Here is a 23,909-nt window from a genome sequence, read left to right as displayed (position 1 = left end):
GCAGAAGAAAATATTGCTTTTCAGAGGGATATATATAGAGGACCCTATGCTCTGACTTTTACTCACAGCTGCCAAACTCCTCTTTGCCAGGACGCACCTCATCGCCCCCTGATCGATCAGCACAGTCTTTTCAGCAATGGAGCAACAGATTAAGCGCCAGACTGTTCACACTTTTGAAGGCCATTCCGCATCTGTTACCCCACCTTATCAAATGTATGCTCACAGTGTCATCGGAGGTGCAGGCGGACGTGGGACCAAGATCTCCACCGCCACCTACGGCTCGCGGGTTGGAAGCTTGGGCAGTGGGTATGACTACCGCCCCTTGTTCTATGCATTCAATGCCGCAGACATGGCCATGGCAAATGAGAAGTCAACCATGCAGCACCTGAACGACCGGCTGGCCATCTACATGGATAAAGTCAAGAATCTGGAGCAAGCCAACAGCAAGCTGGAGATCAAAATCAGGAAGGCCATTGAAGACAGAGGCCTCTTGGGGGGGAAGGACTACACCAAGTTCAAACCCATTATTGAAGAACTGAGAGCCAAGGTGAGTCAATGAATGGATTAGTCAGTCTTCATTCTACTAAATCTGAATTGTTTAGTTTACTTAAAAATAAAATTGCAAAAATAATGCATTAAGAGCTGCAGATTAGTAAATCTGGGTCCACTTGTGTTTCCTAATGTCTCCATGCAAAGGGAATATCAGTGGTGACTAACCATTAATGTCAATGATTGTATCAATCTTTTACTGGTACCATTTGTCAAGGTGGAAATTAGTTTTCTGTCCATCAAAATGCTTGTGGGAAAATGGAATAGTCTCGTCAGTCTGTTTGTCTTTCACAGATTGAAAATCATATAAAACATTGTCCTTTATTCCAGATATTAGAAAGGATAAAGGGAAACACACATCTCGCCATCTCTTTTGACAATGCACACATGGCCTCAGATGACTTCAGAACCAAGTAAGTGATCTGTATGCATTTGTATGCAAGGCAAAACTGGCTCCAACCATCCAGCGTGAGCAGGTCTGATACATGGTATGTGTCTTCAGGATGGAGTATGAGCTGTCCATGCATCTAACAGTGGAGGCTGATATTACCAGACTGAGGAAGATTCTGGACGACACCAATGTCACTTGTCTACACCTGGAGAGCGACATTGAGAGTCTGAGAGAAGAGAAGATCTACCTGGAGAAGAATCATCAGACTGTGAGGAACATTAGGCTGGAACTATTTACATGATGATAGCTAGATGATGTTTAATCCAAGTTGAAGGGAAAAACCTATTTTATAATGCCAGAAGCATCTGAAAATAGTATTAAACACTCAACGTAATTGAAATCTCTTTGTTCCTTGACCCCTTTACACAGGATAACCTCACTCATACTGTTCTGGAAATCACTCCCTGACTATTTCCTTCTTGACAGGAAATTGAAGAATTGCTTGCCCAGAAAAGCCAATTTGCCATCAACGTCGATGTTGATGCTCCTAAAGGACAAGACATGGCCAAGGTCATGGAGGAGATGAGGGCTAAGTACGAGAGTATAGCACTGAAGAGCCAAGAGGAAGTCAAAGCGTGGCATGAATCTCAGGTAATCTGTCAGTGTATACAGTATTTGGACCTGACTAGCTGGAATTTGGAAAGTACCTCTTCTATAAACTCTATGTATTTTTTCTTGCATCCAGATGAAGGAGATAAAGGTCAGAGTGACTGAGAACACATCAGCTCTGAAGGAGGCCACGACTACAATTACTGATATCAGGAGGAAATATCAGACACTGGAGATTGAACTGCAGTCTGCACTTAATATGGTAATACCCTTTGTTCCCATTCACATAAGAAGTGTAACTTCAACTCCGAGTGGATACAGTTTCTCATTAAATCCCACTGGTTGAAACTTTTCTCATGGAATCCTGATATGCTCATTGGGAACTGTTAGTTGTTTTAACAGAATGAAGGTTTCCCACTGGCTGTGAGAATCACAATAAAAAATTGAGGAGGCCAATGACCCAGCTTTGCTTAACTAGCCCAGCTCAGTGTGGTATCAGTCAATTCACAAATTCAAACTTGCCTGCTTTTCACCTCTTTTCAGAAAGCAACCCAGGAGGCCACTCTTCTTGACATTGAAACGCGTAACAACATGGGGATGGAGCGGTACAACAAAGTCACCCAGAGGCTGAAAGACGAGCTGAGTAAGATCTGCACGAACATCCAGGATGAAAAAAGAGAATACGAAAGCCTGCTCAACATCAAAGTGAAACTGGAGGCCGAGATCGCTGAGTACAGAAGGCTGCTGGAAGGCGAGCCACTCTTCAGGTATGTATGAGAAGGGAACTAAGAAACAGTGAAAATATGTAAATTGCAGAGGGTTAAACAATCAATGCTCTATATTTGCTGACTGATTTACAAGCTTTATTTCAGCCAAGAGCAAATCTTTGAAATTAGATTCAAATTGGCTTCATGAAAATATGAATTGACATTAATATAGTTAGTAAAATTATGTCATCTGCAGTTGCATTTTAACCACTCAGCATTCTAGTAAAAAACTATGACATTTTTCAAGCCAACTTAAGCTAAATTGACTCTTTTCTTTATTTTATTCAGACTGGAGGAAGCAGTGGAAACGAAGAAGGTCAAGACCCAAGTGGTGACAATCACTCAGACCCTGGTGGATGGCAAACTGGTGTCAGAGGACAAGGACGTGCAATCCACTGAGTCAGTTGTCAGTTAACAGCAATAGATGTTGAAACTGAAAAAAAACCCTGTAACTAAATAAAATGACCAACAGAGGTGTACAACATATGTGACTTTTTTTTATATGCCCATATGCTCCATATTCATGATTGCCTTAAGAGAGTAGTTTGGTATTTGAGGAAACATGTTTATTGGCTTTCTTGTCCAAGGTTAGATAAGAAGAAGAATACTGGTTTCATGCCCATATAGGCTACAGCTAACTTAGCATTGCTTAGCATTAAGACTAGAAACAGTGGGTCTGTGTCCAAAATATTCCTTTAGGTGGGATATTAGCTGCAGACTTTTGAATAATGTTGATGAAAAACTTTTATTTATTACTAGTGCAGTGCCTGTTCTACCCAAACATACATACAAACATGCATACATACATACAGACAGACTGCCATACAGACATACAGAGAGAGATTTCTGGAATTATAAGACGGATGAATTGCTAAAATCCTAACGATCCCCCTTTATCTCCCCTTTCCCTATTCTGCAAAATACACATGTATTTTAATCTTAAGAATGACATCTTCTTTGATACACTTGCAAGCTATTTATGAATTATTCCTTGTCATTAGTGAGTCCTTCTCAAACAGTTCTACAATACACTATGACTTTTTATTGTTTGTGTGCTGGATGTGTAGAGTGAGTTCGAAAACTTTGTTTTTCACCCTACCTGCTTTATTTGCAATGAAGCTGTTGTGCATCTATGATAAATCGGACCACTGCTGTAGATTATGTGTGCATGTAGAAAACCAGAATGTTCAACTTGGTCCACTGACTGTGAAGACGCTGCTCCCCTGTTTATTTCATTAAATCAATATTTAACATAACGGGTGTCCAAATCACACCAAATTTGACGCTACACTTCCTCGGGCCATTGAGAACACACATGTCAAGTGTGAAGCAGATAACATGAACGGTAAATTGGAATAAGTAGGTAGTACACAGCTCCAACTTGCAGGCGTATAGTATACAGAAGGCGACTCCTCTGTTACGCATATGCACAGTGAGGCTGTCTGACCTCCTGCCATCATCCTCCCACACACCCAAGTCTGTAGTGAGTTGGGGAAATTCTTTCTGCTTCTGAGAAATTCACATTTTGACCTGCAGTTGTTTAGCCTTGTCCCATTATAGGCAGAACACCAATGTTCCCATGCCGAGTCCAAGCAAACCAGTCCAGTCTCTGCTTTCTGTATATTTACACTCACAATCAAGTCAGCCCAATTCCTGTCTTCTCTGTGATACACCAACCTCTTTTTGGCCACAGTTGAATCACTGCATAACTTAATGGTAAGAGGCTGTTAATACATGTTTGTATTAAAGCAGTTGTGGGTTGCAACAGATTTTGGCAACTGGATTGTTTTCATATGCTCATATGTCACAGTTTCTGAAAATATTTATTTCAACAGTCTTCAGACATTGTGCCAGGTTTCAATCAACACTAGTTTTCCAACTAAAGCTGACAACAAGCAAAGGTTTCCTAATTTGTGTCTGTTGCCAATGCAATATGTTGTGCCTCGTCGTCTGTTACACTCTGAGCCTTTGTTGCAAAACAGCTTGTCCCGTGCAGCCAGACTCGCTGAAAGATGGTGGGCAGACAAACCAGACAAGAATGGAGGAATGGCAGGACTGACAATGGGAGGCAGATGGGGGGAAATATAGAAGCTAAAAAGAAGAGATGTGAGAAGTGGTTATCTTTATTGCATGCTTGTAATTCCTATGTGGGCCCCAAAGAGGTTTTGCTGAACAATACCTTTCTCTGTTACTCCCCAAAAACAGTAACACAGACTGAGGAGGGATTTGCACCATAGTTAATGGAAAGTAAGTTTTTAAGTCTACTCAAACTTTTGCAAGCACGTGAACTAAAAGGCAGAAAATGCTGGAGACAGATGCAGTCCAAATGTAGCTTAATAATCACAACACATTTCATTTCACTACATTCATTCAGCCTGACAATGTGGGTTTATGAGAAGTTAGTGATGCTGATGCCCCATGCTGTTTTCACTTTATAGGGACTACTACTAATACCAATTAATATGTCTTATTAATTTTGCTTGACTTAAGGATCAACTCACAATGACACCAAACTTAACCAGGCCAATAAAATATGTTTTCTTTTAGAAAAGTGGAGGTCCTTAATGTATATTGTAGGACTTTACTTTACATCAATGATCTGCTTTCAACATAAGATATTTTGGTTTCACATGTTTTTTTTTAAAGAGGCCTCCTGAAGCCTCATATTAGTTTCAGCTGAAAAACCCCAGCTTGCATTTTTTGCACACAATGAGGACTTTGGAATTTGTCCATCATCATTAACAGTGCAGTTGGAGGGTATAACTTTAGAGAGAGTATGGAAAGGAAGACTGTTCAAAGCAACCAACAACTCCTTCAATGTACATTTGAGAACTATTAAAAAGGTTTTGTACATATCTTTTGAATATCAATAAAAACATAATTTTCACTGCTGCAGCTGCAACAAAAGAAAGTTTCATACAAAGTGAAAGTCAAATATCAAACTGATAGGAAGATTAATTTGTCCTGGATAAATGTTGCAATCACAAAAAAATAATTGGATATGTTTTACATGTTAAAGATCAACTCCACACATACCAAAGTCTTGCAAGCACATTGCAACACCCAGCACAATCTGCCTCCCTTTACACTTGACAGGATCACAGACGTTAACGAGAACAGGCCCATCAAGGGTTATCAGCAGATAATGAGTTAAGATTAACTTTTTTAGATGGAGTTCATTCATTCAGAACGCATTCCAAGTCGTGCAGGAGACAGTCATCGGCTCACTAGCCCGCAAAGTAAATAGCCATTGTTTCATCTGTCATCCTCTATAGTAAACTAGTTACTGGCTTAACATAGATAAACCATTAATCATGACTCACTCTCTGTGTCACATGCACATAAACACATTCTTGATCTTTCCCTTTACCCCACACATCTGCTGGGTGTGGTGTGTCAGCTGTGAGTCAGTCTGTTGTGCAGCTCTCCCAACACAACAGGCCTCATCCCTGTGGGAGCAAAGGGGGGGGGGGTTTATAGAAGGAAAGGGTGTGTGTGTGTGTGGAGGACACATGTGGGAGACAGGAGAGCAGGTCTGATATGGATCATTTTCCTCTCTTCATTCAAGAGTGTGGTCTTGGGAAAACTTGAAAGACAACACAAAATTAAAAAATTATATAGTGGAAGAAAGAAATCTGGGAGCAGACATTTCACGCACACACAGAAGGAAAGTGAGCACAAGAAGAGAGATATTTGAAGAGTTATATTTGAATGTGAGTGCAGGGTTTTGAGTGAGAGATTTACAAATTTGGAGCATGCAATTCAATGTGTCCCGCCCTGAAACTGAAAAACCGCACTCGTGAATAGAGGAAAAAAATCTGGTGGGTGGAAATAAAGAAATATGAAAGAAAAGGGAGAATAACCGATGAATAATGAGAGCAAGAGACACAAGATGTTGCGAAAACCACCAAAGCCTTTACTGGAGCTGGAGTACATTCACTAATTTGCAGACTAAGCTGTTTCTAAACACAGACTGCCCACAGGAAGTGTTCATAATCATAATCTACCATCCACATCCAAACACTGGTGAGTAAAGTCCCTGCACACTGACTCACACATGAGATTTTTGGCCTCACAGCATCAGATGAGTAAACATAAAAATCACCTAAAAAAACTTTGGAACACAGAAAATCATTTTGTGTAGCTTGAGAACTGTGAGGAGCAGAGAAAAAAAAGATGCAAGGCAGTGTGGGAAAAAATTTGAGAAAGATTGGAAGAAAGAGTGACAAGAGTGAAAACAGGCATGTGGGAGAGCTGAGATGTGAAGGAGGCAGAGGAGGAGGAGGTGCAGAGGGCAGATGAAGTGAGAACAGAGCTGGGCAGTGTGCCACCAGCCAGCCACCGCTTTCACTTTCCACTGCTGCTGCATGAGGAGAGAGGAGCTGCAAATCCAAAGTTTGCCTCCCAAACTGAACCGCCTGAACTTATGTTGAGTGACTCATCTGTCTGGTTTCCGTGGAAACTAACCGAAATAACTTGGTGGACAGAAACTCGTAAGCTGTACACCCGCAGGAGTACGATGATTGTGGCCTATATCCTCTGCTAAAAATACAGCAATCCAGAAAAGGAGACATTGCTGATTTCAGCAATATAAAAGCGTCCAGGTTTGTCCAGGATTAAGCAGAGACTTAATCTTCATGAAGTTCTTCACCTCTAGACAAGTGACCTTTTTTGATTCCCATACACTTGAATCTTGCTATCTGAAGCACTTTCGTTAACCTTGACATTCTCTGAATGAGTAACTAACTCACATTCCAGAAGAAAGTGTAAATGATTACTGCTGCAAGTGAAACTGTGCAACTCTGTTCTGAGCGAAAAGGGGGAAACGCTTATAAGATGAGAGAAAACTTTTTATTCAGCTCTCTTGCAAACCAGGGCTAAGTTTACATGGGCTTCCATTCATTGATGCAGGATATCACAAAGGTAGGCTGTACGACATCGTCATGGTTTTAAAGATTCATAAAACTGAGCGCAGAAGAGGTTCAGAGTGAGGCAGCAGAACTATAAATTCAGTTTGCAAAAATATAACAACAAATAGTGCCAATGCGGTATGGTGGTAAAGTGGTTAGCCATACCCTCACAGCAAAAACATTCTGGGTTCAAACTTATGGACCCAGTACCTTCCATAGAGGAGGCTTCTTCATGACAGTTTTTTTATAAAGAAAGCTTTATGAGAAGATAGTAAAAACCATATGTATTATTCAGCCCTCTTACAGATCAGGGCCAGCATATGATTTTACACTCAGTCATACAGGATATCACACAGGTATGCTATATGACATTTTCATGTATTTTAAGATTCATAATACTGCATGCAGGAGGCCTTTAGAGTGATTCTGCAAAACTATAAATTTGGTTTCCAAAAACATAGATGCCAAAGAACTAGGACTCATTCACTTGAAGAACATGATAGTTTTTTCATGAAAATACAGCGTTTCCAAAGTATTTGGTAGTAGTCTTTAAACAAAAAGAAGAACATACAAAGTGTAGACTCTTGTGTCAAGTGTAAGTCGTAAAAGAAGCTATGTGGAGTTTCTAACAGCACTCAGTGGCAACAAGGAGCTATAAACTCCACAGGACCACAGCTCCACCCTAAATATCTCCCTAACCTCGCTCACACCCTCCTGTCCACAAGCTCCATGTGTGTAACAGAACAGACCGTCCATTTTCAGTGCATGAGTAAGAAGCAATACTGTCCACCGGACCACACTGTTTTTATCCCTTCCAGACCATTGTGGAAAAATATTATGTTGACTAACAACAGTCAACAAGAGACTTTATTTGATTCACTGATCCACATCCTCCCACTATCCAGAAGTGAAGTCAAAGTGTCCAGGATTCAAACACTGCCATCTTGCGCAATTGGTGTCAAAGTCTGTGGTGATCAGGAGATGGACCTGTGATAGCGAGTCGCTGCTGATACATACATTTAGAATTTAGCATTTCTGATTCTGATTCCATGAGTCACTCGTCAATTATGACCTTTTACTCTGTTTTTATAGCATCATATAAAATAATTAAAACCAAACTTATCAGAACCACAAATAAGAACTACCTAAAATGACAGAAATCACCTGGAAGAAAAAATGATTTGACTTGTACTTTAACTCTATTGTTTGGTCCATGTCCCATCCACTAAAATTAGGGAGGAGGGGTTTTTACGACATACACTGCAGCCAGCCACTAAGGGGCAATCAAGACATGTTGGCTTCACTTTAAGGTGGCCATCATGCTGTCCATCTTTGGACTGGAACACATTCATTAGTGCAAAACCTTTTTACTGACAACAAAATGTGCCAGCATGGCACAGTGGTGGAGTGGTCAGCTGTTACCTCACAGCAAGAAGCTTGTGGCTTCAAACCTGATAGTCTGCCAAGGCTTTCCTGGGTTTACATGCTCTCCCCATGTCTGCAGGAATTGTCTGCAGGAACTCCATCTTCCTCCGATAGGAGAACTGTCCAGGGTGCATTCCACCTCTTACTGGGATGGACTCCAGCTACCCTTAAAGGATAAGCATTACAGATAGTGATGAATGGATGGATGGATGGATGGATAAAGTGCTCCGTAATGGGGCATGGTGAGTCTGGCTGCAACATTGTTTACCTCTGAAACTCCCCTTGAAAGTGTTTTGTGGACTCACGCCACTTCACCCACCCCTCCATCAGCATAGTGGTGAGTAGATAATGAGTGAATTTTCATTTTTGGGTGAACTATCCCTTTAACGTACTGTGACAGCACAGCAGCTATTTGTCAGATGATGTCTGGGAATGAGAGGCACTGAATTAAAGTAGTTGTAGTAAAAACTTTGTAGTTACGACAAATTAATTATCTCCATCCACACACAAGCAATGACACCAGTGATCAGATGATAAAGTTTGTTATCTTGGTGTTGTACAATATCTTTGAGGCACCAGAGAAGAGTTACTTTCAGGCAATAACATCACAAGTTTTATTGTATTTTCCTTGAATAAGTACAGATGTCCTGACCTTAGTGACCAGTCTATTGCCATGAAACCAAGATAAAAAGTTAGCACACTAAAAGGCCTATGTGGTGGCTGATCCCCCACCCCCCTTACTACTAAAACAAATAGATGAAAAATGTTATTCTTTCATCATTGACTTATGTTGTGTTCTCATGATTCAGTCGTTATGTATGAATAATAATAATATAATTTGTTTGATTTGTGAATCGATCTTTTTCACACAGGTAGTGACAGCATTAGTTTGCTTTAGTCTTGTATAACGGTTGTCTCATTTGAAAGAGGACTGGCAAATATGTACAGTTTGTTTAAGAATTCCAGAAATCTCTGTCAGTATGTACAATGCATTTCTCAAGAACCCTTCAATTTATCAGCTTAACACTTGTCATGTGTATTATTAATGGCCCAAGGAAATGCAGTGTTGAATTTAAACAGATTTGGACATGGGATCCGTTTGATATGAATTTACTTTGAATAAACAGGCGACAAATGCTCTGTACCAGCGGTGGCTGGCACTCATCGACCTAAGTGACATTGTTGATCACAACAAAATGCATGTTTACAACAGTGGCACAACTAATTATCCTCCAGTTTAGGGTTCAAGCTTCTAGGAATTTTGAATAAACTGGTAAACAGCTCTTTGTGCAGCTTCAGGGTTCTGTGCCCCTGCAGTCAGTTTTACTTGTTTTTACTCAATGGAGGTCACTTTTACAGTTTTGAAAGAAAGCTGCAGCCAAGAAAACAGCTCATTCCCAATGGATATGTTTAGAATGGGCACTGCTATAAACGACTACGAAGCTAAATCATCAGTCAAAATATATGGGTTCCATAAAGTGTTAGTTGTTGTTGGTGTTTGGAGGATGAGATAATAATATATAGGAGATCCAAAGAAAAGCTGGGTCATTTTGAAACAATCTGGAACAACAGTAGAATAAATAAAATACATATATTATACCATCAGGTGTTTGTGAGTTTTATGTTTTTTATCTTTGTTTCCTCATAACCTGTTTTATAATCCATGTATTGCAGGATACTGTTGGAGTGGGAGCTCTAATAATAGCGATGTTTGGGAGATCATTTCTTTTTGAAGGGAGGAATTCCATCACAGGAAGGGAGAGTCTGCAAAGATTGGAATGGCCCTCTGTCAAAACAGCATGTACACAAAGACACAGGCACACCTGCATACTTAATTTCTTTTCTAGTGGACAAAAAGGCCTGTGTAACATAACCTTGACGGAGCTTCGGCTTGTTTCCGCTGGTGAAATAGAACCCAGCAAACCTGAGAAACACAAGGGGTGTGACTCTGGGAACTAAGTTACTCAGGCTTCTCTCTAATGATCCGTACTAATCCAGATGCATTCACATCAACAGAAAAAATCGTTTTAGTATTTTCAGGCGAAAGGCAGCGCAGCATGCAGCAGTCAGAACGTAAGTCCTCTGCAGAGACAATGTGTTTTAGTTTACAGCACATTGACACTGGCATCTCACTTTCCTTCCAAGTTAATATTTTGTCTGTGTCATCTACAACAACTCTTTTTCATTTTGAGATTTAAGTTGGGTTTATTTAAGTTTTGCATCTGTTGCATGTTAGAAAAGTCATCCACATGTCCCCTTGCTCGCATTGACTCCTCGGGGTAACCCCCATCTGTATTCCCCAAGTCCACACCCTCACCCAACTACTTGTTACTGCTCTAAGGACATCATGTGTTTTCCTGCTTTGACTTAAGTGTGATTTTAAACATTAAAAACCAATGTTATTTTTCTAGAATATGTGAGTGTTTAATTGACCTGTGCTGTTTTCAGCATATTAAGACTCACTGTTTCAGTTCTCCATTCTGCAAATTTACTGCAAGTAAACCTCTCTCATTATCCCCCTTTATACATGTGAAACTGCCGATCTGTCTTTAGCAAACAAGGTCAAACAAGCCAAGTGTTATCTGAGAGGCAGGGAAATAAAGTAGCTTTTTTCCAAACAACAGAGTTAGATTTCATTTCACAGGAGTTGGTGAAGAACAACCCACAGCCAGTCACAGCCAAAATGTTCCCAACCTCAACCTGAGGAGAAAGTCATCTCCACAGAATGCGACTTTTCACTCCACACTGCAGTATGGTAGTTCTGGGCACTGGTACTATCTGCCCCCAAGACATGGCTTAACATAAACAAATAGTTAATAGGATTCATTTTCTCAGGAAAATGTCAATGCAAACCATGTAATAGTTGTTTGAATACCTCAGTCTGGAAATGGCTGTGAGGATGTTGGCTGTGGTATAACTGTGTTTAGTCATGGGAATGAGCAACGCAAACACAGTTTAATCGTGGAATTTGATTTTCTCAAGAAATATATGATAATATTAAAATATCGAGGTTGAAATATTAAACATACTAATTTTAGACCCTCATTCACACTATATAAATATTTTGTTGTATTTATTGTGTTTACATACACACACACAGAAATATTATTCATTTATTTATACTCCTTCACCCCTCCTCTTTCATTTCCCTCCCCTCTTTTCTACCCACCTCTCGTCTCACCACCATTTTTCTCAACTAACCCCAATTGCTTGAGGCAGATGGCTGTGGACACAAACTGAACTGACTCCAGGTAAATATTAGAGCTGAAAAAGATCAACATATATAGCTAAGCCAAACAAAGAAATATGCACACATGCAGAATGACAGTTGGACACCAAACAGAAACAGGACCTATTATTGGACTAGTGGGTGCCCTCTTTTTTTTTGAGTCTTATCTGAACCTGTTGTCTTTCAGCTGACCGGGCAGGTAGTTTCCTGTAGGGCAGCTGTCCACATATATTCTAAGTCCCATGTCAGTGTAAACATGCAGAAAACCTGAGCTGGGCTGTTTGTTGGTGGTCGAGAGAGATGACAGAGTAGGTTCAGCCTTTTTTTCCCACCTCCTTAGGTCTCAGAGGAAAACCCTCAGCATTCCTCTCAGGAGGAGCTATTGTCTTCTAAATATTTTAGTGCAGATATATATTCTCAGAGAAGAAAAGCCAGGGGGGGCTCATCTGACATCATTGCTTACCCAGGATGTTTTGGGGGTTCAGATGTCGACTTAGTGGGAACAGGCTCAGAGAAAATGAGCAGCTGTTAATCTTTCTGACTGGTGGTTGTACAGTTGTGGGCCAAAGGTGAGGTTCATGTTGGGGATCCTGTTGCGCTGTATTTACTGGGTTACCATGGTAACTCAGTGACAAGAGAAAGATTGTATGCTAAACATTGCAGCACATAATGTCTTTTACGGTGTGTTTAGTTTTTGCAGAGAGAAAAGTGAAGCACCAGCTGTCGGACAGCACATGTGGATGAAAGTGACGCAACTTTTTGCAGCCTTTTCTCTGGGTGTCATATTTCTCTTCCAAATGCATCTCTGACATGTGTCTATGAAACTTATACTATTCAAGTGCATGCGTGTCCTCTCACGTCTTTTTGAACCTGCATTAGTGTCCAATTGTGCATGAATGTCCATCTACAGTGTTAACAGAGGCCATTCAGTGTCTGTCATCACACCAACACATCCCCATTGTCGGGGCGTGACAGAACCATCACAGTCCTCTGCAGACCAGTTATGCAGGACACCTTCTTAAGTCCTTTAGTTGACACTCACATTCCCACTATTATTATTTGTCTACATCGTTGGATGTAACCGTTTACTCTGGGGCAGTAATCTTGGTTTGTGTGTTTTATGTGGGACTATCAGCATCTTGTGGTAAACATCCACCCTCTCACCTATTCTTTAGCACATCCTCCGCAGTGGAAGGGTTGTCCTCAAGGGAACCACTTTTAGCAATGACTAACAGACAGGAAGTGCCACAAGCTGTTCCTTCCTTATGTAAGTGCTGTACAGGATGTGCTGCTGGATTTCAGCAAGTACAACAAGGCGGAGCAGTCCAACCCGACTTCTCAGAGACAAATGGACAGTTATTCATAAATAATAAGACTCTGTATATGGATGGGCTGCTTTGCAAAGATTTTCATGTGTTGCAAATATTAGCACTTCACTCCCTCTTGTGTCTGTGTAGTTTCAGACAGGACCAACAATGTCTGGTCATATCGGTTTCACAGTGTTTGCCAACAGTATTATACAAGACAGAAGAAAGCAAATGAAATTCTTAAGATGCCATTGCCTTGAGGGAAAATATAATCAACTGTTTTATAAATCTTGATTTAATAATCAGGGTCTTAACTCTTTCCTTCATCTCAAATCTCCAAAGCACCCCCACTAAGACAACCAGTGCATGCCGATGAATGCAAGTAGTAGGTCAAGCAGCATTAATGCAGTTTAGCGCTGAGTCTACACAGTTCTTCCCAGCAGCTGGCTTATTTGGACTCCGATTGCTGTGATGACCAAAAAAGGTCTTTTGCTGCTCACTGCTACTGGGAATCCGGCCTTTATCTCTCACCCACATGGGGTGGGGCTGTTGCAAAATGCTACTAAAGGTCAACTCATGAGCTTTGGATAAAACTGTGAAAAATGGGGAAACGGGACGGGTTGGACAAAACGTAACAGTAGTTGTTATCGGGAATGTGAATGTTAGTATGTGACTTTACATGTAAATATTGAGACCTTTGAGACTTGTTAAACACAGGTCATGTAATCATTAACTTATCCAAATGAATGTGGAATAAACTCACTGCCAGGACAGATAAAAAAAACTATTTTTGCAACCATTAATATCCCTGGACCTTTGCACGACAGCTGCAATAGATATGACAGTAAGATTTAAAAAGTTGCAGGCTCAGCTGACATGATATCACAACCAGGCTCTGATCTGTTCCTCTGGTCAATGCCCTCTCTTATCACACTGTGCAAACAAGTCCTAGATATACTGAGGAACAACTCAGAGAGGCTGCTGCAGAGGCAGATTGGGAGGAAATGGATTTCATTACAGTTGACAGCTAATCCCACCCTCTTAAAGAGAATCCAACTTTCAGTCTTGGCCCAGAAGAAGTGTTTTTATGTAAGTAGGGTGAAGAGCATTCTGGTCTTCCTGTGGTATTTGGGGCCAACACTGTGCGTCAGAACACAGACAGGGCGGAGGCTATGTAAGGGAGACTCCCACAGTGACTTCATTTCAAAGGCATCCTTTATTTATTCGGTCAAATGAGCACACTAAGTTGGCCCTTTAATGTTTTTCATTCTTTCTTCACCTAATCAGGCTTCTCATCCTCGTCCATGCTCAATTTAGGCTGCTAGAGTTGACATCAAACCTTCCTTATAAGAGCAGAGAGAAGCCCAGCTCTGTGGTTCTTCCCAATGGAAGAGTATGAGAGGAACAACCGTCTGACGCAAAAAGTGACCCGGCTTTGAAATAGATATGACAGCACTAACATGTCAGTTGTCTGGTCTGATCCAGAGATACAAGCCAACAAAATGGAATGTGATGCAAAAACACTTCAACACATCAAGTACCTCTGGTTTTAACTCATTCATTCTTCAACTTTGGTTCAATCTGAAGTATTTTAATGATTATTTGGAATGTAGTTGCCTACTGACATTTGTGGTCCCCAGGGGATGGATCCTAAGCAGCTAAATGTTTCAAAATGTTTAAAACTAGTCATTAACTTTTTCTGCATCTCAGATGCTGAGCAGGTTGTGTATAGTCAGACTTGATCAGAGTTTTTCCCCAGGTAAATGTATTAAAAGTGAATCAAAACAGCAAGGTTGTGAGTCATAAATCAAAGACGGAAAAAAGATCCGTAGAGCTGAGAGGAATTTATGTGGCATGTCACTATTTGATCCTTTAAGCTATTATTATTAGAGTAACATTTGTTGGAGCTTCACTTCACTTCACTTCACTTATAAGAATAAAAACTCACTTTAACCCTTTCTTACCTCTTGTGTCAGTATGAATTGTCCATTGTTGATTGTGTTTGGTGTCTTATCATAATGTCTTGTTTTATTTTATTTATATTCATCACTGGAATGGATCTCCAAAACATTTCTTCTGAACTGCGATGTGGAAATTCTTTAAATCCTAAAATTGGCCCACACACCTTTCCCTAATCTCATGAACTGCGGATACAAAAAAACAAAACCTTAAATTTCGCACACAGTCTTTTGGGACCCCACCCAAACACAACCTGAAAACCCACCTAATCTCAATCTAATCTGGAGACTGGGAGCTAGATAATGTCAACCCTGCAGTAAAATGAGATCACCGTCTGCTTTTTCCCGACTCAACAAAAAGCCTGGTCATGTCAGACGACATAATAGCATGTCAAAGGGCTACAAAACAAAATCACTGGAGTCTTACCACTGTTTCACTTGGCAAGAAAATGAAGGACTAAGGTGAATAAACCTTGTGTACCTGTTTATTAGTTGTGCTCACTGCTAATAAAGGATCTGATCATGACGTACACCTGTCTCACAGAGAGTGCGAGTTTTCCACTTAATGAAATAATCACATGAATGTTTAGAAAATCTTCCCAAACAATGATGTCAGTTTGTATAACCCAGCACCTTCCTTCCAATGACATCATTGTATGATACTATAAGCCTGCAAGCTTTCCTTGACCTGAGGGGTTCACACAGTATGCGTGTGTTCACAGGTGATGTAATCTGTAAACATGGGAATGGTCTTATCAGCTGCAAAAATATTACACTTTAGGTTTCAGGGAATAAAACAATGTTTTGAGTGGGATTTTTGGTGTGGTCAGGAATGCTAGGTATCAAGACTCAATTCCGCATTAATAAATGTGAGACTATAAACGGGACTCCTAAATCCTCAATGCTCTTATGCATGTCTATTGTCATATGAAGCAGAATACGAACCAAACTGACGTTTCCGTGAGCCGGACCTCTGGAAAACCTCATGAGAGCTGTGTGCTTGCCAAGTTTGTGAAAAGAATGAGTGAAAAGAGAGAGGGGACAGAGGGGACAGAGGGGACAGGTTTGAGAAAGTGCTGAGATATGGGAAGATATAATTGTAGTAGCTGTTAATTAAAATGACTTAGTGCCTCCACAAGCCTTTCACTTGAACCGCTTCATATGGTGCGGAATGAAACGACAAACACATTGTATCTCTGCAGGGAATTAAGCTGAAGCCAGCATTTTGTCAATATGCTGTTTGAGTGTGTGGAAGTTCACACACTTGTATTTCACCATACAGCTGAGCTGAGGCTCATTAACCAACACACTATACCTTGTTTTAGCCATGCTAGCAGCTCAGAGGATGGCAATGTCATTCATGACCTGCACACTAAACTGTAACTGATTTTATTTTGCCACATGTGGGCAGGCAGTTGTGAACACAGACTGACTTGTATCATAAGCAAACAGTTTCCTTTTCACACAAATCCAATACTTTATTTTGTCTCTGTTTTTGGTCTCTACAAACTCAATATATCTTCCTTTACAATCAACAATGCTGCATCTACCAGCTAGTTGCCAATTCTCTATATATCTGCAATTTGGTGCAAGCCTCCATTAATGTCCAAATACAGATGGACGATGCGTCTCCAGGGGGTGGAGCCAGGGTACAGAGCCCCCCCCCCCCATATACGCACTCAACAAATTGTCAGCCAGTATCTGCTTGTCAGTTATGACATTTTACCCCATTATTGTAGCATCAAATAATTCAAACCAAACACTCATCAACATACATCAGATAAGAACTGTATTTGATGTGTAACTTTTTAATTTGGTATATGTCCCATGCACTAACATGAAGAGGGCAGGGCTTAATGACCCATACTGCAGTATACTGAGTCATCTCGTCCATCTTTATGTCAGTCATGTTCTAACTATTAAATGTTAAAAGCTAAAAGAATTACAGATGAACATGGCGAACATTAACATGCATGTTCAAATTGTAAGAAATTATGAAATAAATAAATGTCAAAAATAATACAAACATATTAAGGTTGGTCTCGATAAGGTGACAACAACCGTGTGAGTGAAGTCTTTTGTCTCGCTCACTCACTTTACTTCGATTGCTTTTTCTCTCGGTCGGGTTGCCATTTTTTGCTTGATCTCATCTAGCTTGTTGTGTCTTAAATTCTTGCTCTTGTTTTGTTCTTTCCTCCTCGAGACACTTGTTCCTGTTCTTTAGTTTACCAGCTGCCGCATTAGATAGGTGTCTTACTTGCTGCAAGGTTGATCCTGCACTGCTCACATTCCTTGTTTTATGAGATCTCCTGAGTTGTGTTTGTTAGAATTGTGCAGTTCTCTGTAGTCTGGACACGTCTGATTCTCATTTTTTAAGCCTGTTATTATCCAAGCAATAACTTTTCTTCCAAGCCTCTGATCTTGAGAGAGTCTTTAGTTTTAGCGCTCTCCCTCTGTTTCCTCTCTATGACAATGTTTCAAATGTTTCTTTAATTTTGGTCAGCTAGTCTTTGAGGGTCCTTATTGCCTTTTTCGTCTCCTCTCTCGTCTAACAGAGCTATTCTTTGACGTTCCATGAATATTTCCTGCATTTGGAAGGCCATCTTTGTGCACGTACCCATGTCTCTTTAAAGGCGTACTACCGCTGAATCTCTGTTTCTCTTTCAAAGCAGCTCTGTAAAGCATCACTTAACTGTTGTTTGGAGTCTGCCTTATTGTAAAGTCTATCCTTTATGTCAGCTTTGGACACATTATTGAGTGTCTTTTTGGCTTTCATTTAATCTCCTCTTTAGTTTATCTTCCATCTTCCATCTCCACCTGCAGAGTCTCAGTCTTTGCTTTGAGTCTCTATAATCTTGTTTTGGAGAGATCTCACTCACCACCATCTTCTGCTGGACCAGGTCCTTCATCGTGTTAATGTCCTCTATCTTTCATCCAGAAACTTCTCCCATGCTCACCTGACTAACCACACAGACATCATGACAACCAACAAGCAATGAAATAAATCTGTGTGAGGCCACATCATTTTAACTGCATCATTGTTCAGCATTTGTATTTTAAACTCAAATCATATTTGAATTAGATTTGGCAAATTGGTTGGAGTTAGGGACATGTCTCTGTATTGTTAGTTGTTTTTTTTTTCAAATCTGTCAAAGGTCTGTTTGGGAGTAAGGGAGTGGATCAATCTTTTTTTTTTTACACTTTCTTTAAATTTGCAAGATGTGAGTTTTTTCAACATTTGCGTTGAATCCTCAGAGAATAAATCATGTATCTTGAATGTCTTTGGTGCAGATCCAAATAAAAATCAGGATCTAGTGAATTTATATCTGGTTTCGTGAATGTTGGGCCTTGGCAGAGGTATGAGCTCTTTTCAGTGACACTCTAGTTCTGTTTGTAAACCTGTCATAGCTTGCAGTAATTTATATTCTTGTATTTATATTGGTTTCCTGTTTATGACTCCAGAACTGAAGTACCTCTTTCTGACATTTTGATGTGGTTATAAATCAGCTGTCTGGTCATTCTGTGCTGTTATCAGTCATGTCTGTTTGTTTTATAATGTTGATATGGATATCTTCTCATGACAAAACTATAGTTAATTACTTTTAACACCTGCGTCATATACACACTCATAAATTCTACCATCACACAGGAGGTTGGTTTGGATTACAAGTATGCCAATAGAAGATTTATAGTGTTTTTTTCAGTTTGACGCATATAAGTCACATAATGATAATGCTATATTATTCTCACCAAACTCTTACACCAAGATTTTCTAGAAAAGCCTTTGGAACAGTTTAGCTGATTCATTTCTTCTGGATGCACATTAAAGGATGCAGACAATAAAGTTCTTTCACTACTTGGCCAGAGTCGAGCCTGACTTGCTAAGAGGGGCTACTGTGGTTGGGTGAATCTGAATTTCTGAAAGACCTACAGTTTGAATTCATCATCTCATGCTGAGGAATCTAAATGAGATTTCTGCCAGAAACCACACAGTGATCGTACTCAAATCAAACCGCATCACATCCCGAAGGGATAATCGTGCTGGCATCTGTAGCCAGTAACTACCAGACGTAGTGCCACTACAGAATGTGAATCCTATTTGTTTTGAATCTAATGGAGATAAAGTTATGATAAGGGGATACAACTTTCACATGCTGTCCCCATATAAGTTGTTGTATGTGTTCAATCCAGCAGACACGTATCAACATTAGCATTAAAGAGTATCCATAGGATTTCTGTCCATAATTGATTATTCTGCTTCACTTGAGTGACAACAGCAACAGTTTGTGCTCACAGGAGGTAGTGTGTGTTGTGTGCATGTCTTTTTGTAGGGTTACTTAGAGTTGATCTTCTTGAACCATCACCATTGCCTGTACCATAGATTGTTTATGAATGCACCTCCATGTCCTCCTGCCATCCACAAATAAAGCCAAAATTGGACACAAATAGTTCCATCTTGTGCATTTGGAGCCAAAGTCTGGGCAGTAATGATTGAGGGATTGCGTGTCCCACGCATTAACTTGGAGGAGGTGGGATGTATGACCTATACTCCTGACCCCAGGTGGTGATTGAGGCACTTTGGCTCCGCTTTTTAGGAGCCACACAAAGAAATTTGGGGAGCCGTCATGTCATCTGTCTTTATACACAGCTATGGCTTGTACCTATCCCTTCATCAAACAGTTTGTAAAAGCTAGTCACTGACTGTGTGGGCTGAAGTAGCACACTGCAAAGTTCAACACTGAGATTAATGTCAGTGAAAACAGTTGAATAAGTACAAATGAACTGAGAGATCATAAATAATAATTAATATAAATAAATAAAAAACAGGGTAATGATAATGCTGGGTGATAATTCTCTGACTTTCTCACAACCCAGTCAGGGATGTTGCAATAGGGCAGGCAAAGCAAGCAATCGCCTGGGCCCCTGAAATAAAATAGTGTCCCGAGAATGGTTGCTTGCGTTGCTAAGGACCAACTTATATTCTATCAGCAATGCACAGGAGACTGGCACCACAAGGTGGTAGGAAACCCCTTAACAACGCCCCATGTCACTGGCTTTCTCCCAGACAGCTTCATAATTTAGAGGTTTGGCATAAAAAATGTCTCAATGGGTGTGTATGATCTACCTGCAAACTACAAATGTACTATGCACAGTATGACTTTTTAATTATTTTGATACTGAATCTTTTGAAGATTTCAATGATGTGATTTGGCATCATGTGTAGTGGGGTTGAGTTTGGTTTGATGTAGGGCCCCCCCAGTTTTCCTTTGCCCTGGGCCCCCAAAGTCCCTTGAAACGCTCCTGTACCCCATATACATTTACTGCTTAAATATCAAGTTTATTTACTCGGAGCACACAATGTTGGAGCTGACATTAGGACAGCTGTTGCACTTCCTGCAAACATTCATTTAACCTTTAACACACACCTCAACACATCATCATTTTTTACTCCCATCACCATGACCTCAGGTATAATACACCATCATTTATCGTGCGGCTTTTATGAGAACATCTAAATACAGGCGAGCTGGTGATGTGAATTTAATAGGCCTCAAATTATGAGCTGTTGTTGACATGGTTCGAATTTATTAGGGAAGTGACGACTGAAGCTTTGTTGCAAACACACCTAGTTGCATTTTTGAATCACTGTTCCTCTCCAGTTTCGTATATGGAAAAGCTTTATGGGATTCTATCACTACATGAGAGGCTTCTGCTCCAGTTCCACATTGGAAAGAGAGCAGTGGGGGAAAAATGAGTCAAAACCACAAAAAACTTTCCACTAAAAAGTAGGCACATATCCTCCATAGACTATTCATAGCACAGTAATGTGTGTATGTCAAGCGCCATGTGTTTTTGGGTCATTCATCACACAAGCAGATGAGAAATAAAGACATGAGAAAGAACATCTCTGGAAATAATTATAAGCTCTGGATAGAGCAGATATAAAATAAACATAAACTGTTCACTCAGTGCTTCACAGGGCAAGTCACATTCACACAGCGCCGCAATAGGTTACACTTTTCAGTCACAAATCGAAACTCTAACAGAATTAACAATTTAGGGTTTTACTGTCTTGATCAAGAACACATGAGCTTGGCTCCTAATGTTAGTGACGACCATGTCTGAGCACGGCCAACCAAGTATGTATGACGTCTTCACCTTGACAATCAATACAGTGTACAGAGAATCAAAATACCTTTGTTTAATTTAAGTCTATTTTTGTGATTTAAAAAAAGTTAGAAAGTATTATAGCTTAATGAGGAAAAATATTACAACTTTATTCTCATAAAGATATGACTTTATTCTCAGGAAGATATAACTTTATTCTCATAAAGATATGACTTTATTCTCAGGAAGATATAACTTTATTCTCGTAAATGTATGACTTTATTCTCAGGAAGATATAACTTTATTCTCGTAAATGTATGACTTTTTTCTTGTGAAGGTATGACTTTATACCTGTAAAAGTACGACTCTTCAAATATTTTTTCCCCTTTTGGCCCAGATATATGTCTAAAAAAAAAAGAAACAACATCTGACAGTTTTTTTAATCATCAGAAAAGCTAACAAAAGCTTAAGGAAATCAGATCAGTCCAGTGTTTATAAGTCAAGGTGGACAAAGGTCTCCTCTGTCCATTGTAAATCACATCATTATATTGGTAATTAATGAGTTTGTCATGAACTATTTAAACAAACCTCCATCTGTATAATCGTCAAAGCTCCTTTTCTCTGTATTTTCACAAATGTCACACCAAGATTTCATCTCATTTCCTGTTTGCCACTGACGACTAACTGATGTGCATTTGTCCTGTCAAGCGTTGTCATGGCGATAAAAAATGAATGGGAAGTACTGTACATGGGATTGTCCTGACTACAGTTGCAAAACACATCAGTGAAGTGGCTTGATAATGGATTGCTTTCTCAGTGCAGTAATTTCTCTGGTGCAGTTACATTAACTTCCCCCTTCTTTTTTTTTGACGACTGATAACTCCCCCAGTGCATGATCAGTCTGACAGAAACTGTTGTTAACAGACAGTTCATGTTAAAAAAAATCCTGGATGGTACATTAATGAAAATCATAACAAACGGTTAAAGTCTACAGTAGCTCCGCCGGCTGCTGCTGGAATGTCTGGGGGAGTCAGTGTTGTCAAAACAATGATTGAGCTGTTTTGGAGTTACCAAGACATTCAGCCCCTGGTTTTGAAGACAACCAGGAAAATAATCTGCGAGGGAGAAAGAAAATCCTCCTCGCCTGCTGGTCTCCCCTCTCAGCCTCATGTTCACACAGATTGCGGCCCCTATAAACACCATCTTGTAGATTTCCCTCCATTCACACAGAGAGGCATTCTCATGTCCACAGACACACACCTTGTCCTTCAGAAACCCAGATGCACAAGCCGTTGCTACAGAGACGATTGTTAAATTATGGGCAAAACAGAGGAGTCACTGAACTGGTTGGATGTGGCAATGGACAGTGTGACACTGCAGCATGGGATAGTGGTGTGACTGATTTAATAATATACTGGTACAGGAGCGCATGCAGACAGAAACATAACTATCATGTGCCAGAAAATGAAATAAACCTGATGAACATGTGACACTGACTCAGCTGGTGTGACCTCAGTCCAGTATCACTTCAGTTACTGGGCAAACCTAAAGCCGCTGAACTTTCTGTACCGCACATCAGCAATAGTATGTAGTACAAAGTGACATACATAGATAATATTGTAGTGAGTGTCCATCAGTGATACAGTTTTCTTTAATACATATTGAGTGAGTCAGAGGACAAGGCATGGAGCTCATTCAGTTAGATTTAAAGAGTCCCTGGACATTAGAACTGTCAGGGCTGAATTTATTCATTCGGTGAATATGGTGAATGATGAGAAAAAGTTCAAACTTCGAGAAACAGATTTGGCTGCAGGAACAGAGAATCTCTTTGGTTCCATCCAGCAGACAGCCTTGCCCACACTGCCCCCTAGTGACAGTCAAGTAAAAGATGTTTTGTATAATCGGAATGTGCAGGGATGTTTTCTGAGTTCAACCATTGCCTGTCACTGTTGTTTACAGCAGCAAGAGGATTTATAAAAATCTGTGATCAAGACATATGCAACATGTAGGCAGGGGGACAAGGCAAAAAGTGTTGTAATGTGGGAGTAGATTAAAAAAAATGTCACCTCTTGTTTGTATCCACAAGTAAGAATTGTATCTGATTTAAGGGGGTTTTGAGTTCGGAAACAGTGGTTGATTTAATCATCTCATCATGAGGTTGTGTAACTGAAGCTTTGATTTTATCTGCACTTTGTCCAGTTCTCTGCTGGTTGATGGTGTGATACTTGAGTTTGAGGTCAAACAGAATGGCTGTTGCACATACCTCTGTCAAGGCAACAGTCCCCTTGTGAAACCACATTTAAATTCACTGCATCCTGATTTTCATTTGGATCTGCACAAGATCCAAAAAACACCATCAAAAACCGTCACCAATGATATTAAATATAAAAGAAAGATCCTGGATCTGCCCCCTGATCTGGAATCGCACCAAAATGTAATGTATTTTTCCTTTGGTCATAACCTGCGCCTCGATTTCATGGAAATCAGTTAAGTAGTTGAGTAACCCTGCGAACAAACAACACAAACAAACACAGATGAAATATTGTCCTTGGCGGAGGTAAGAATTTACATCTACTTTAAGAACTATAAAAGAAAAGTGCTCTTAAAAGAAAGTGGAAATGACCGACATCATCTATCAAGGCACCATGTAGCTAAC

At 40.1% G+C, this 23,909-nt stretch overlaps 1 protein-coding gene across 1 annotated transcript; it reads left to right on the top strand.

Moving 5' to 3' along the window:
• Positions 1 to 59: 59 nt before the first annotated feature.
• On the top strand, positions 60 to 4,082 carry LOC109630856 (keratin, type I cytoskeletal 18-like). The gene is made up of 7 exons (XM_020089320.2): positions 60 to 547; positions 880 to 962; positions 1,052 to 1,208; positions 1,427 to 1,591; positions 1,686 to 1,811; positions 2,093 to 2,316; positions 2,605 to 4,082. Exons 1-7 carry the CDS (start codon positions 137 to 139, stop codon positions 2,729 to 2,731), a joined length of 1,293 nt encoding a protein of 430 aa, XP_019944879.1. The 5' UTR covers positions 60 to 136; the 3' UTR covers positions 2,732 to 4,082.
• Positions 4,083 to 23,909: the final 19,827 nt, after the last annotated feature.

This window comes from Paralichthys olivaceus, chromosome 6 (assembly GCF_024713975.1).
Source record: "Paralichthys olivaceus isolate ysfri-2021 chromosome 6, ASM2471397v2, whole genome shotgun sequence".
In the NCBI taxonomy this organism is placed as follows: Eukaryota; Metazoa; Chordata; class Actinopteri; order Pleuronectiformes; family Paralichthyidae; genus Paralichthys; species Paralichthys olivaceus.
The sequence above is the reverse complement of the archived record's forward strand: the minus strand, read 5'-3'. Positions and strand labels throughout refer to the sequence as shown.

Excerpts from the sequence above, each read along its gene's own strand:
- LOC109630856 (XM_020089320.2), top strand. The coding sequence starts at position 137 with ATGGAGCAACAGATTAAGCGCCAGACTGTTCACACTTTTGAAGGCCAT. Across the intron at positions 963-1,051 it reads TCAGATGACTTCAGAACCAA|GATGGAGTATGAGCTGTCCA; the intron begins GTAAGTGATCTG and ends ATGTGTCTTCAG. Across the intron at positions 1,812-2,092 it reads TGCAGTCTGCACTTAATATG|AAAGCAACCCAGGAGGCCAC; the intron begins GTAATACCCTTT and ends ACCTCTTTTCAG.